This window comes from Erpetoichthys calabaricus, chromosome 2 (genome assembly GCF_900747795.2).
Source record: "Erpetoichthys calabaricus chromosome 2, fErpCal1.3, whole genome shotgun sequence".
Lineage (NCBI taxonomy): Eukaryota > Metazoa > Chordata > Cladistia > Polypteriformes > Polypteridae > Erpetoichthys > Erpetoichthys calabaricus.
The window spans coordinates 155042977-155057005 of record NC_041395.2 but is presented as its reverse complement, the minus strand read 5'-3'; the positions used below and the strand labels follow the sequence as shown (position 1 = coordinate 155057005).

The window sequence follows — 14029 nt, the reverse complement described above, 5'->3', positions numbered from 1 at the left end:
CACACAGAAAGTTAGTAATCCTAAAGCTCTTTAGCACACTTGTAACACTGTAAAACCTTTTGAGAACATATCAAATTTTGGATGCCAGGAAGATCACATTGTTGTGTTAAAGGACAATTATGCTCCACTTCTTGGCATAAAAAAATGTTAGCTGTAATGTGTATCTAAGCACAAAATGGCTGCTTATACTTAAGCAAATTACAAAAGTGAGCAACCACAATAAACAAAATAGCAACCTAACAAAATAATGAAATAGATTAATAACAAGAAATAGAATCAGAATATATCTCAAAATCCTTACACATTTATATATAAACAATTTCTGTATCATTTATATATCAAACATGTTATTAAATATAGAAAGATGATCAACAGGCATAGCAAGTAAGAATCAATGAATGTGTTCTAGAGGCATAACATGATCCAACTGCAGCTTCCAAAAACAAAAAACTAATTGGCTGCAAACATCTCTGCCTTCATTCAAATATATATATATGTTGAAAAATCAGAGGAGACTTAAATAAACTCTGTGGAACTGAGTGGTGCTGTTCAAAATAGAGCAATACTTCGTCAAGCTGTAATCATCTAAGCCAATATGTTTCAAAGTTTCTCAATATTGTTAAATCTTCAAAAGTAATTACAGTGATCCCTCGCTATATCGCGCTTTGCCTTTCGTGGCTTCACTCCATCGCGGATTTTATATGTAAGCATATTTAAATATATATTTAAATGTATATATTATATACATGATTTTTCGCTGCTTCGCGGGTTTCTGCGGACAATGGGTCTTTTAATTTCTGGTACATGCTTCCTCAGTTGGTTTGCCCAGTTGATTTCATACAAGGGACGCTATTGGCAGATGGCTGAGAAGCTACCCAACTTAATTTCTCTCTCTCTCTCTCTCTCTCTCTCTCTTGCTCTGACGTAGGGGGGTGTGAGCAGGGGGGCTGTTCGCACACCTAGACGATAGGGACGTTGCTACTTTCTGTGTGCAGCTGCTTCCTGAAGGACATGCTGCACGGTGCTTCGCATACTTAAAAGCTCAAAGAGCACGTATTGATTTTTGACTTTGTTTTTCTCTGGCTCTCTCTCTCTTTGTCTGCTCCTGACGGAGGGGGTGTGAGCTGCCGCCTTCAACAGCTTTGTACCGGCGGTGCTTTGCATACTTAAAAGCTAAACAGCCCTATTGATTTTTTTTTTGACTGCTTGCTTTGTTCTCTCTCTCCTGACGCGCACTCCTTTGAAAAGGAAGATATGTTTGCATTCTTTTAATTGTGAGACAGAACTGTCATCTCTGTCTTGTCATGGAGCACAGTTTAAACTTTTGAAAAAGAGACAAATGTTTGTTTGCAGTGTTTGAATAACGTTCCTGTCTCTCTACAACCTCCTGTGTTTCTGCGCAAATCTGTGACCCAAGCATGACAATATAAAAATAACCATATAAATATATGGTTTCTACTTCGCGGATTTTCTTATTTCGCGGGTGGCTCTGGAACGCAACCCCTGCGATGGAGGAGGGATTACTGTATAACTTGTTCATGACAATAGCATGTAAGGCATTCCATTGTGTTAAATGCCAACATTCATATCACAAGTTCACAGTTTCAGATGCAGATTCTATCCCTGTGTGAATCCTTTGCCGAGCCTGGATCTAACCTGTGCATAAGAGGCAGCATGGTGACACAGCAACTAGAAGTGCACTGGGTGCCCACTACAAGATGAAGATGAGCATTCTCCATTTTTTCCCCACATTTCAAAAAAGTGCTGTCTTCAGCTGGCATCGCCATATTGTATAGATAAGTAGGTGCGCTTGCATATGCCCTGTGAAAAACTGAACATACAGATAACCCCTGAAACAGCTGTCATAATCCAAGTTCAGAGAAATTTCTGAAAAAAACAAAGCTAAACTAAAGAGGAGAAGAAGCGAACCCCAAATGCTGAAAAAAAACACCTCATCCTTTTTAGATTCGTGAATAAAAAAAATGGAGTTGAAAATTAATATGACGGCTAAATGAAAGGATGGTGGATATGTTCAACACATTGTAACAGTAGGGGGCGCTATGACTCCCTTGAACCCTCAGACAATACATCAAAGACCAGGTAAAAGTCCAAATATTGGATTTATTATAATAATTACGTGCACAAAGCACCCTCCACTCCACTATACTCCTATACAATAACAAATATTCAATAAACAAACAATCCTCCACTCCCAGACACGTTGCCACCCTTCCACCCAGCTCAGCTGACTCGTCTGGGATTTCCCATAGTTCTTTATAGTCCATGACCCGGAAGTGCTCCTGAACCCCTGTCCATGTGACTTCTTAGCACTTCCAGGTCAGATGAAAACTCTCCTTCTTCATCCCGGAAGTATTTCCTCTGTTGCTGTTACTAAGACGTACTTCCGGGTTATAGGGCACATGCAAGTCCTTGAGCCTCCTTGCAGCATCCTCTGCTGGCCCCCACGGTACCCAGCAGGATTGGGAATAGAAACTCCATTGTCCAGGATTCCCTGCTGGTCTTCGGGGCACCTCCATGCTACAGGGAGGGCTACATCCGGCGGCCTGGGGGTATTGGCCGGGATGAACGGCCGGCCATATCCCACAACATAAAGACAAGGTGACAACATAATGGTTGCACATGTGCTACTCTTTCAGTTACTATGATATTTTCAAATGTCCTTGTGTAATCCTTCATCCTGTTGTGCATTTCAGCTCTGCTGGTTGAATTGTGATACATTAGTAAGATGATATATCTCAGATTATTTCTGTTTTTATTTAACAATTCAGACACTGTATACCATATACTATATATATTTATATATAATCATATATGTATCACAGACTCCACAGGGCGTCTCACAGCCCCAAACTTTTGACACAACTTTACAGACACAGTACAAGGTGCAAATAAATGAATTTATTATCACAAATACTTGTACACGCACTCCACAACTCCAGCAATACAATTCTTCCTTTCTCCACTCTTCCCAGGTGATCTTCATCCAACTGTTCTTCTGACTCTGACTCCCAGGTGAAGCACAGCGACTTCTTTTATACCGCACCTGGGAGTACTTCCAGTGCCATTACATTGCTTCTAGGAAGCACTTCTGGGCCAGGTGGAACCGCCCCATGACAAGAGAGCCTGCCTCCAGCAGCTCCCCCTGGCAGCACCCAAGGACCCCAACTGCAATGCCCATGCAGCCCTGCGGGTGTCTGAATGGGAAGCATGTGGGAATGTTATCAGTCCAGTGTACTGGAAGCACATGGCCCTGGGAAGAAGTCTCCCTCTGTCCATCCATTACAATTACCCACCAACTGGGAAAGGTATCACTAACCAAACTGGTTGGGATGACTGTCCACCTATATGCTTCCATTAAAAAGGCCTCCTGTAATGCCAGTTAACCCATGTCATCTATTACTATATATAAATATACCATATATATATATTACAATAAAGTTTCCAGAATGTGATTTAGTCCAATAAAAAAAAAGCTGCATTCCCCAAACCTGTCTGACAGACATGCTTTGCTTGTCTTTTTATTTTTTCCAGAAGTCACCGGCAAGGCACATGACAAAACAAAGTAAAATTCAAATGACCATAAGGGTAAAATACTGTCATTGGCCATGTTCAGCTTTCTTTCATTATCACCGCTCCCTTTATTTCTGTAGATTGAAAGAATCTAATTAGTCCTGTCAACCATAAGGCACAGGGAGAATTGCATTTCCTGCACTGTTACTGTATAAAGAAGAACCCCAAAACTCCTGTAGCTTTTCCAACCACTAATCAGTTCTAGACATGTTTTCAGAGTTTGGGAGGTAACAGCAGTGAGTTGTTAATCTTGCTGACCTCTTCTTCAGAACCAGCCAGCTTATATCCCAGTATGTTCATGGAAAAGGAGCACAACTCTTGAACTTGACTGATTTGAGGAAATGTTAACCCTTTCCTCCAAGCACTTGCTGTTATGGTGGAATTTCTGGAGGAAACTACAAATGGTGAGAAAGAGCCACTTGGACCTCTGGTCATTTGGAAAGCAAATAATTTAATGCTATGGACCAGTGGAATATTTATGAAACTATATATTTCCTTCAATCTGTTAACTGGATCTTCTATGAAGTCTTCATAGCGGACAAGCATGTACTTTCCATTAAGCCATGCTGGTGATTTCTGAACTGTAAGCAGGGTATTGCCTGTTTGTTGACATATAACATCCATGGTTTCTGCCGAATGATAATCATGTGAAAAAAATTTGCTCCTTCTTAAAGAATTGTTAAAAAAAGATATTCTTTTACTTTTAGGATTTCTGCTTTTTGCCACATGAACATTTTCCCCCTCTAAAATTCTCACCGATCTAATTCTGGAATTGGTCACTGCCCTGGGGTCTCTCACCAGGTGGATAATTTTAATTTCCATGGAGGGGTCTTCCAACAAGGGAGCCAAAACATTGAGATCAAAAATGCGCACTCCTTTAACCACTATAGTGTTGTACTTCAGGCACTCTTTCTCCAGCAACCTCAAGTTTCGAGGAGGGCATTTACTGCAAACCTTCGCGTCAACCTGTTTAACCACATCTTTTCTATAGGCAGAGCAAATGGGATAAGAGCAGATCACCTTGTTGAAAAATGCTGCAAAAATGTCATTGGTGGTGAAGTTGTTGCCCACAGGAACGTGATAAAGTTGAAAAATTGAGAAATCACAATGGTAGAGCGACCTCAGCATATCCCTAGATGCACCTTGAAGAGAAAGGGCATCCCCAGGGTACAACCTCTTCCAAATATGCCACAGGGGCTCATAAAGGAAAAATACTGCTGGATCCTGATTGAAGATCTCCCCAAAAAAGGAAGAGCCAGACCTCCAGGTGGAGAAAATGTACACCAGCTGTCTCTTCTTAGCCACCAAGGGTTCTTTTAAAGGTCTGATACTTGGCATACTGTGATGAGCAGAGGTTGGTGTAATTTCATTGCAGTGCTGAGGTATTTTATTCCACATGTAGCCAAACAGGTTCATCACAGTAAAAAGCAGTGTAAGGAAAAATAAAATATTTATCTTCTGTAATTGTGATGCCATTGTGATTGCTGAACACAAATTTCATAATACAATAAACCCTGGACTGTCTCAAAAAAGTAAAAGGAATTTGTCAAACAAAATGTGAGTACATAACCTTAAGCCTTGTGCAGCAAATTGTGAGGCATCCAATGCTCAGAGCTGACTGAAGTCTTCTCTTCTCACAGAAAATGAATACCCGTCAAAGAAAGTAGTTAGTGACAAATTCAGGTTCTCTCACTGTCCAGGTAAAACAACTCCTCTGAAAATATCCATTGGAATCAGAACATCACGCTGTACTCTCATGCTCAGCCAGGAGTAAATGTCTTACCTGTTAGCTGAATATCCTTGTAATGGAGTTGAATGAGAAAAACCTGCTCAACAGCTCCAACTGGTAGGATGACATTTTATTGTTATGGGACGGCAACGATTATTTGAAGTCTTTCTTTAAAAGGGAATTTTAAAATCCAAGTGTGAGATTCAGCAGGATGTCATGCATTTCATATACCGTAGGTGTATTCTTGGCCAAGTATCCCAGTTGCCCTTACATCGCATCATCTGTTGTTCAAATGTCACCCAAGAACCATATCTTCTCTATTGATTTTTCTTTTTCAGAAGACTTTTTTAATAATTCAGTTTCCTAATCTATTATTCCTTTCACCTTGTCACTCCTCTTATGTTTTATACATCTTTTTCAAAATTCCTAGATTAGAATTTTGACCTTGTGTCCTTGCCTTTGTCTTACCCTCAACATGATTGTTTTATTTCTACTGCTTTAGGTGCTGTTTTTACACAATCAGGTCACTGGCCATCTTTCTACATAGTTGTATACAGTATATATTGACCTTCATCCATCCATCCATCCATTATCCGACCCATTATATCCTAACTACAGGGTCACGGGGGTCTGCTGGAGCCAATCCCAGCCAACACAGGACACAAGGCAGGAAACAAACCCCAGGCAGGGCGCCAGCACACACACACACACACACCAAGCACACACTAGGGACAATTTCAGATCGCCAATCCACTTAACCTGCATGTCTTTGGACTGTGGGAGGAAACCCACACAGACACGGGGAGAACATGCAAACTCCACGCAGGGAGGACCTTGGAAGCGAACCCAGGTCTCCTTACTGCAAGGCAGCAGCACTATCACTGCACCACTGTGCTGCCCTATTGACCTTCATCCTTTCATGTAATTATTTCTAATTTTTAGTGAAATGAATACTGCAGTTCTTCTGGGCTGTCCATCTTATGCTCAGTACATCCTTCTAAGGCAAGTTTCCTACTCCTGAACAAAGGGTTTCTTACAGAGGATAATATCCCAGCTCTGGAAGTGGTGAATGTGGCCCTCGACCCTGTTGTGATTGGAGTTAATTTGTTTATTTATTTATTTTTTATCTTTCCCTGGCTTTCCCATTATGGGCTTTTGAGAATGCTGATTTCAATTTAGTATGCCTTAACTAAGAAAAAACTTTAGAAAAGGGCCAAAAGACAAAACAAAGCCAGGAAAGGTAATCATTATTAACCAAAAGGCAATCTAATGTTTTGTCACAATGGAAAGGGGCAAAACTGAAATTGAGAATCATAAATCAGAAAGAATTCAAAGAAATGTTTGACAAAGAGTTCACTGGTTTAAAAATGAGATCCTTAAATAGCCAAGGTAATCGACAACATGAAATCCACAAAGTAGTGGCACCCAATGCCTAAACAAAATGCTGGCAAAAGATAGCATAAAAAATACAAACTTTTTAATAAAGCTCCTTCAGATAAAAAACAAACTTCAGAAATGGATTCCCTGGCTTTGAAAACATCAAAAAGACACGCAGAAGACTATGACCACATTAAATGAAATACAATTCCAATCATAATGCAATTATTGAATAAATTTTCAATTTGGATTTACTTCTGGCGACGATTAATTATTTTTGTGTCACAATTCTCTATTTCTGTGGACACTGTCATTTGGTGACCGATTTTATTAGCAGTTGTCAAGCAAGGATTGAGAAACATGTGATGTCACTGCTGCGATGGTATAAAGGTCAGCATTTGTGCACCTTCTGGTTGTCTGAGATTTTGGATCTTAAACATATTAATTTGTTTGTTTTATAGCCCTTTTGGATCTTTTTTTGTAATTAAGAAGAAAACCAAATGACAGTTACAACCAATGTATACCTCTTACATAGGTGACATTATATACAGAAGTGAATACTACTGTCATGGTCAGGACTTTGTTTTACAGATTTTAAGTGTTTTCCTTGTCCTTTAAAAATAATAGAGATATAATTCTGGGGGTTTCAGAGGTCACGTAGTAAGTGGTCTGGTCATTGTTTTGATTTAGAATTTTTTTGAAGACATTATCTTTGGAATACATCTTCCTGTGACACCATTTTATGTTTATTTAGTTCCTGCCCTGTCGGCTATGATCTTGGCCTGTAATTACAATCACAATTCATTTTCATGATTCCATCTTACTGCTGCTGCCATGTGCAGTCATGACAAAAAAAGCTGAAGTAAAATCAAGCATTTGTTTATCTTTTTCAAATTTTCATGACCTGAGAAATAAACACTAGGTGGGAGAAAGAAAGACTCTAATGCATAAAAAAGTTTGTGCATTTTTTCATGCAGTTAATATCTATTATATAAAAAAATCTTTTGATGCGAAGAGACTTTTTAGTATACTAGACTTGTTGGAAAAAAATTTTTCAAGTCCTGCGAGATGAGAATATTGCCATGATATTTTTAAAAGTCACACCCTCCTAGCAACCATCTTCAAATAAGACCACGGTCCTCTCACCTCTCAGTTTTGTGAATCCTTTTGTCAGACACACTTCCTGCACTCTCAGCTCTTATAAATTTTAACGTTTTCCTCACTTTAAGTTCCCAATTAAAGAAGACGTATTATGCCCAAAAATTTCATCACGAAGGGTTATGAGCATAAAAAATGAGTACACGGGCAATCCTAGACCTAGAAACGAGGAAGTCAAATGAATTAACGCCAAAAATGGTGATCGATAACACGGCAAATTGGTTAAATACATATCAATAGACTATGCTGAAGCAGTGGGTGGTGATGGTGTGGAAGATGAAAACATGAACTTACAATATCACAAAGAATATCTACAACTATTAAAACCATCCAGACTTCAACTGCACGAATTAGTGTAGAAAGAAGGATGTATCCAAGAAAGGTAATGTAGTACATCTTCCGCGGATAACATTAGACAGCAAAGGAGATCTTGAAATGCCATTCGTATTAAAAAATTAACAGTTTCCTGTTAGAATAGCTTTTGCAAAGACAATTTACAAATTTCAGAGCCAAACATTTAAAAAAGTGATTTTATTTAATAGAAAGAAAGAAACAAAATTCAATCACGTGCAGTTATATGTGGCGTTGTCACAATGAAAGTCCAAAGAGAGAATCACAATAAGTTTTACAGTAAAAGTGTAAGTTTAAAAAGTTTTTGCGTGTTAATCTCAAAGCCAAACAGAACAAAATCGTAAACATACTTTACATTCAAATTATTCCATTTTAATATTTTTTAATATGGTTAATTACTTGCTGCAATGTAAAATAGTTAGTAAATTGTACATCCATTCCCCATGCGGGAACAGCAGAACCGCAAAGAGGTTACCGCGTAGCGTAAGCATGGGGGTTGGCAAGCAAACTAAGCAGGGGGCAAAGCCCCCTAGTATTACTTTTAAATGGGCGTGCAAATGCAAGATACATCAGTGGGTTAAATATGGAAATATACATACAAAAAATTAGACAATTAACAAATCTCAGAGCCAAACATTCGAAAAAGTAATTTTATTTAATAGAGAGAAAGGCAAAAATTCAATCATGGGCAGTTATACGTGGTGTGGATGCATATGCAACACTTCTCATGAAAATTAAAATCTGTTTAAATTGTCCATCCACATCCCCATACATGAGCGACAGAACCACAAAGAGGCTAGTGCATAGCGCTGGCCAGGGGGTCGGAATGCGATGCAAGCAGGGGGAAAAATCCAATGTCTGTCCATCTGCATGTCTGTTCGCTTTTCACGAGAGAAGTACTTAATGGATTTAGAGTGGGTTTTTTTCTAGAATTTGCTTGAACTTTCCAGTTGATTTTGTGACCTGACTCATCGCACTATCATAGTTCGCTTGCGGTACTCACTCACTTGCCTTGGGGTGTATCTTACATCCACTTAGCTAGCAAACAAGAGAACTATTCAATGGATTTTGATCAGGTTTTTTTCTAGAATTTGCTTGAATCACATCGCGTTAAGAATCATAATTTACTTGCAGGAGGGATATATTTGCCCTAATCCGAGACAGAGGGGAGTGGTCTACCTCTGTGTTTTGGAGTGTAACTTGCCTCCACTTAGCTAGCGATACCTTTTTATTTATTGATTTTTAAAGTTTGTCCTGTTTCACTACTATGCAGGTAGCAACAGGTAATGGCTACTCAATGATAAATTAAAGTTATCATCATCACCAGTTTTAGACTGTGTTCAAATATGAAACAAAATCTTGTCTCAATAAAGATGTGAAAGATGTGGTAGAGATACACAAGCACTGCTTCTTGTGGTTTTGCTATACCTTGTGCTTATTGTGACTTTCTGGGTTTTTAACCATTTTGCTCTGTTTTTTGGCTTTACCTTGGATTTTGTATTGGGACTTTGTTCACAATTGATTGCCTTTATTGTTAAATGCAATTCCTTTTGCATTTTATACTCCACAATGCTTTCTTGAGTGTATCAGAAAATTTTTATTTTATTTTATAAAGATTCTGTGTTTACCCTTTTACAAGTATCTAGCCAGGGTTTGAAGGTAAATCTACCCAGTGGGATTTTTTTTAATTGTTTTTGGAATTCTTTAATATTTAATATTTCTTGTTCTATACAAATAGGACCATATACAGTATAGCCATGAATTGAAGAACAAAACATTTTGTGTATTGAATCCATATTTTCAAACAGTTCTGCATTTGATTAGAAGTAAAATGAGATACAAAAAGTGGGAGGGAAGATGTGATAAATGTTGATAAACAAGTCTGTTATTATTAAATATTAGCATCAGATTCAACCCAGTATGGACCAGAGTTTACTAGGAGCTCTTCCGGATTTGAAATTAGTTCTAGTTTCTAACTTTAAGTTTTCAGAAATGATTTGGATTTGGTGTTTGGTGTTTTGACTTGGGCCTTATGCCAAATTACCAGCTTCTGTCTGAGCAGACCTGGTCTTGGTATACATTAGATCAATAGAACAATAAAGACAAGAACAGGCCATTTAGCCTGTCGCCAGTCTCATCCACTTAATTCTTCAAAAAAAAAACATCAAGTCTAGTTTTAAAAGTCCTTAAAGTCCTACTTGCTACAGCACTACTTGGTAGCTTATTCCATGTCTCTGTGCTTCTCTGTGTAAAGAAAAACCTCCCAATGTTTGTGCAAAATTTATCCTTAACAAGTTTCCAACTCTGTCCCCGTGTTCTTGATGAACTCATTTTAAAATAACAGTCTCAATCCACTGTACTAATTCCCTTCATAATTTTAAACAATTCAATCATGTCATCTATTAATCTTTTCTTTTCTTTAACTGAAAAGGCTCAGCTCTTTTAATCTGTCATCATAATTCATCCCCCATAGCGCTGGAATCAGCCTAGTCGCTCTTGGACAAGGACTTTTTCCAGCACTGCTATGTCCTTTGTGTAGCCTGGAGACCAAAACTGTACACAGTACTCCAGATGAGGCCTCACCAATGCATTGTAAAGCTTGAGCATAACCTCCCTGTACTTGTACTCTATACATTGTTCTATGTAACCTAACATTCTATTAGCTCTCTTAACGGTTTCTGAACACTATACTCAAGTCCATTATGACACCTGAATCCTTCTCATGAGATGTATTTTCAATTTTCAGACCTCCCATTTTGTATTCAAACCTAACATTTTTACTTCCTACTTGTAATACTTTACATTTACTTACATTAAACGTCATCTGCCACAAATTGGCTCAAGTCTGTATGCTGTCCATGTTCCTCTGTAATGATTTAATGGATTGCAGATTATCTGCCAATCCACCTATCTTGTTATTATCTGCAAACTTACAACAACAACAACAACATTTATTTATATAGTACATTTTCATATAAATGGTATAGCTCAGAGTGCTTTACATGATGAAGAAAGAAAAGTTTATATGAAACAAAAATAAGATTAGTCAATACTAAGTAACAAAGAATAAAGTAAGGTCAGATGGCCAGAAAAAAAAAAAAAAAAAAATCTCCTGATGGGCCAGAAAAATAAAAAAATCTGCAGGGGTTCCAAGACCAAGATACCATCCAGCTCTCACAGGACATTCTACCAAACATAATTGATCTAAATCAGTCCTTATGGCTTTCAGGCTTCATGTGAAAGAATTTGATGATGATGGTCATGTAGACGTCTAGGGTACTGCCTTCAATCCATCAATGTAGGGACTGCATGGTGCCTTGATAACCAGCTTGTTACTTATATTCCTATCTAAATCATTTATGTATATATTAAGCATAGCAGCGGCCCTAGCACTGACCCCTGTGGAACACCAGTCTTAACATCAGCCAATTCTGCTTCCTGTGTCTGAGCCAATTCTGCACCCATCTGCAAACATCACCCTGAACTCCCACTTCTTTTAGTTTGATGCCCAACCTCTCATGTGGCACCTTATCAACTGATTTCTGAAAGTCAAGATAAATAATATCATATGATCCACTCTGATCATATCCTTTTGTTGCTTGCTCATAGAATTCCAGCATTTTGGTAAAACATGACCTCCCTCTTCTGAACCCATGCTGACTGTTCAGTAAAACTCCTCTTCTCCTCCTGTGTGGCTTAATCTTATCCGTAATATTTCCTTTCATTAATTTACTGTGATGCGCGTTAAGCTTACTGGCCTATAGTTTCTTGGATCTGCCCAGTCACACTGTTTATACATTTGAATAATATTTGCCATTTTCCAGTCCTTCGGAAGTGCACAGTGATTTCCTAAAAATATGTCTCAATGCTTTATATATGTACTCACTAACCTCCTTAAGAACTTGAGGGTAAATTTTATCTGATCTCGGTGATTTGTTTGATTTCAGCCTGTTTAATCTAAGCAGTACTTCTCCCTCTACAATTTCCAAATCCATCAGTACTTCCTTACTAGTCCTTTTTACCACTGGGAGGTTATCCACTTCCTCACATTTAGAGGCCTCATAAAAATGTGAGTTTAGATCATCTGCTATTTCACAGTGTATATTTTTTAATTCCTGTTTACTATTCCTGATGCACATCACCTCGCTCCTTGACTGTTCTTTTAACACTGAAATACTGAAAGAATCTTTTTGGGTCATCTTTCACCTTATCTACTATATTCCTCTGTAACTGCCTTTTAGCCTTTCTAATATCCTTCTTAATGGTTACCCTCATGTTCTCATACACCCTACGATTCACATTGGAGTTATTAGTCTTATAAACCTTATACAACTGTTCTTCCTTTGCAGCTTTCTTTATCAACCCTTTATTAACCCACTGTGGATATTTTTTAACTTTTCTACAAATTCCAAATTTAGATACGTATATACCTGTCCTGCATTATATGTAAAACATTTTTTAAACCTATTCCACTACTCCTTAACTGTCTACTTACTTAAAAGCTTAACCCAGTCTATCCTCCTTAGACTTTGTCATATCTACTCAAAATCTGTCCTGCCAAAGTAACACTTAACATTTTTAATCTTTGCAACACACTCTTCCAAAACACTGAGAAGTCTATTATATTATGGCCACTTGACCTTAATGGTTCAGTCACCTTTACACCCTCAATTCTGTCCTGATTATTACACAATACTAACTCCAGACAGGCTTCACCCCACGTTGGTGCTTTAATATACTGTGTTAAAAAAAAACATGGGTATCAGTCTCAAAAGATGACTTGGCCACCCAACGTTATATGGGGAATTCCCCCAAACCTTGATCTGTGCTTTTTGTCTCTTTTATTTCATTACAATGTATAGAGTGTAAGGTGACCTAAAAAAAGTCTGCCATAGGCAGAAAAAAGTTGGGGCACAATAATAACAAAAATAAAAATACAACTCTTAAAAGCCTCTTCATGAATAGTACTTGGTTACCTGCGGTTTTTGAGCTCTGTCCTCCTCTCTAGTAGGTCTGATGCCACATTCCCTGGTTTGCCAATTTTATTATATTGTTGGTGCTCAGAGGCCTGGGGGTGGAGCTAGGCATCGCCCTTAGGCAAACTTTGAATGCTACAATGAAAAGTGAAGAGACTGTTAGCATCAGTGCCCCCTCTTGTCCCGGGGTGGAACTGCTTACCTCACCAGAGCCAGTAAGTAGGTACCCAGGTACACATGCATGACAATAGTTATAAATAAACTAAATCCCATATATTGATTTAAATGCAATTTTTGGTAATTCCAATTCTGCTTCCTATTTTTTTTTATTTTAATTAAAATTAAAATTAATTTCAGTTCCATTTTCATTTCCTTGGATGAATTGATTAATGAATTGGCCCCAACTCTGGTTCTATGTGATGCTGGCCAGAAGTTCAAGGTTGCATATTCATATTTAATGTGATTTGTCTACTTAACACATGATAGTATTCTTCTTAGCTAATTTGTTGTGTATTCTATAGTTCCAGGGTAAGGGTTCAGTGCTCACCTAACATTGGAGCATTAACAGGGCTCCATGATTGCCACATACATTTAGCATCAGTCTATCCTGAAAGCATACTGATGCCATTTCATTCAGGGCACATCCACACTCACTCATACTGATTTTACTGAGGATTATCCAGTAGCCTTTTGGATGTAAAAGGAATAAAAGTTAAAACAACTAGAATTTTAAAACTGGATAAAAAAGGCAGCATGCAGTTTCTGATCTGAGTCCATTTGCTGCTGCTCATAAAATCCATTTTGTTTGTCAATCCACTAATTCAAAACACAATTCACAATTAGGTGA

General features: G+C 38.1%; 1 protein-coding gene across 1 annotated transcript; it reads right to left on the bottom strand.

Annotated features, from left to right (window-relative positions):
- Nucleotides 1–2607: 2607 nt before the first annotated feature.
- LOC114646474 (carbohydrate sulfotransferase 2-like) lies at nucleotides 2608–5340 on the bottom strand. Its single transcript, XM_028794685.2, has one exon. It carries the CDS (start codon nucleotides 5065–5067, stop codon nucleotides 3805–3807), a length of 1263 nt encoding a protein of 420 aa, XP_028650518.1. The 5' UTR covers nucleotides 5068–5340; the 3' UTR covers nucleotides 2608–3804.
- Nucleotides 5341–14029: the final 8689 nt, after the last annotated feature.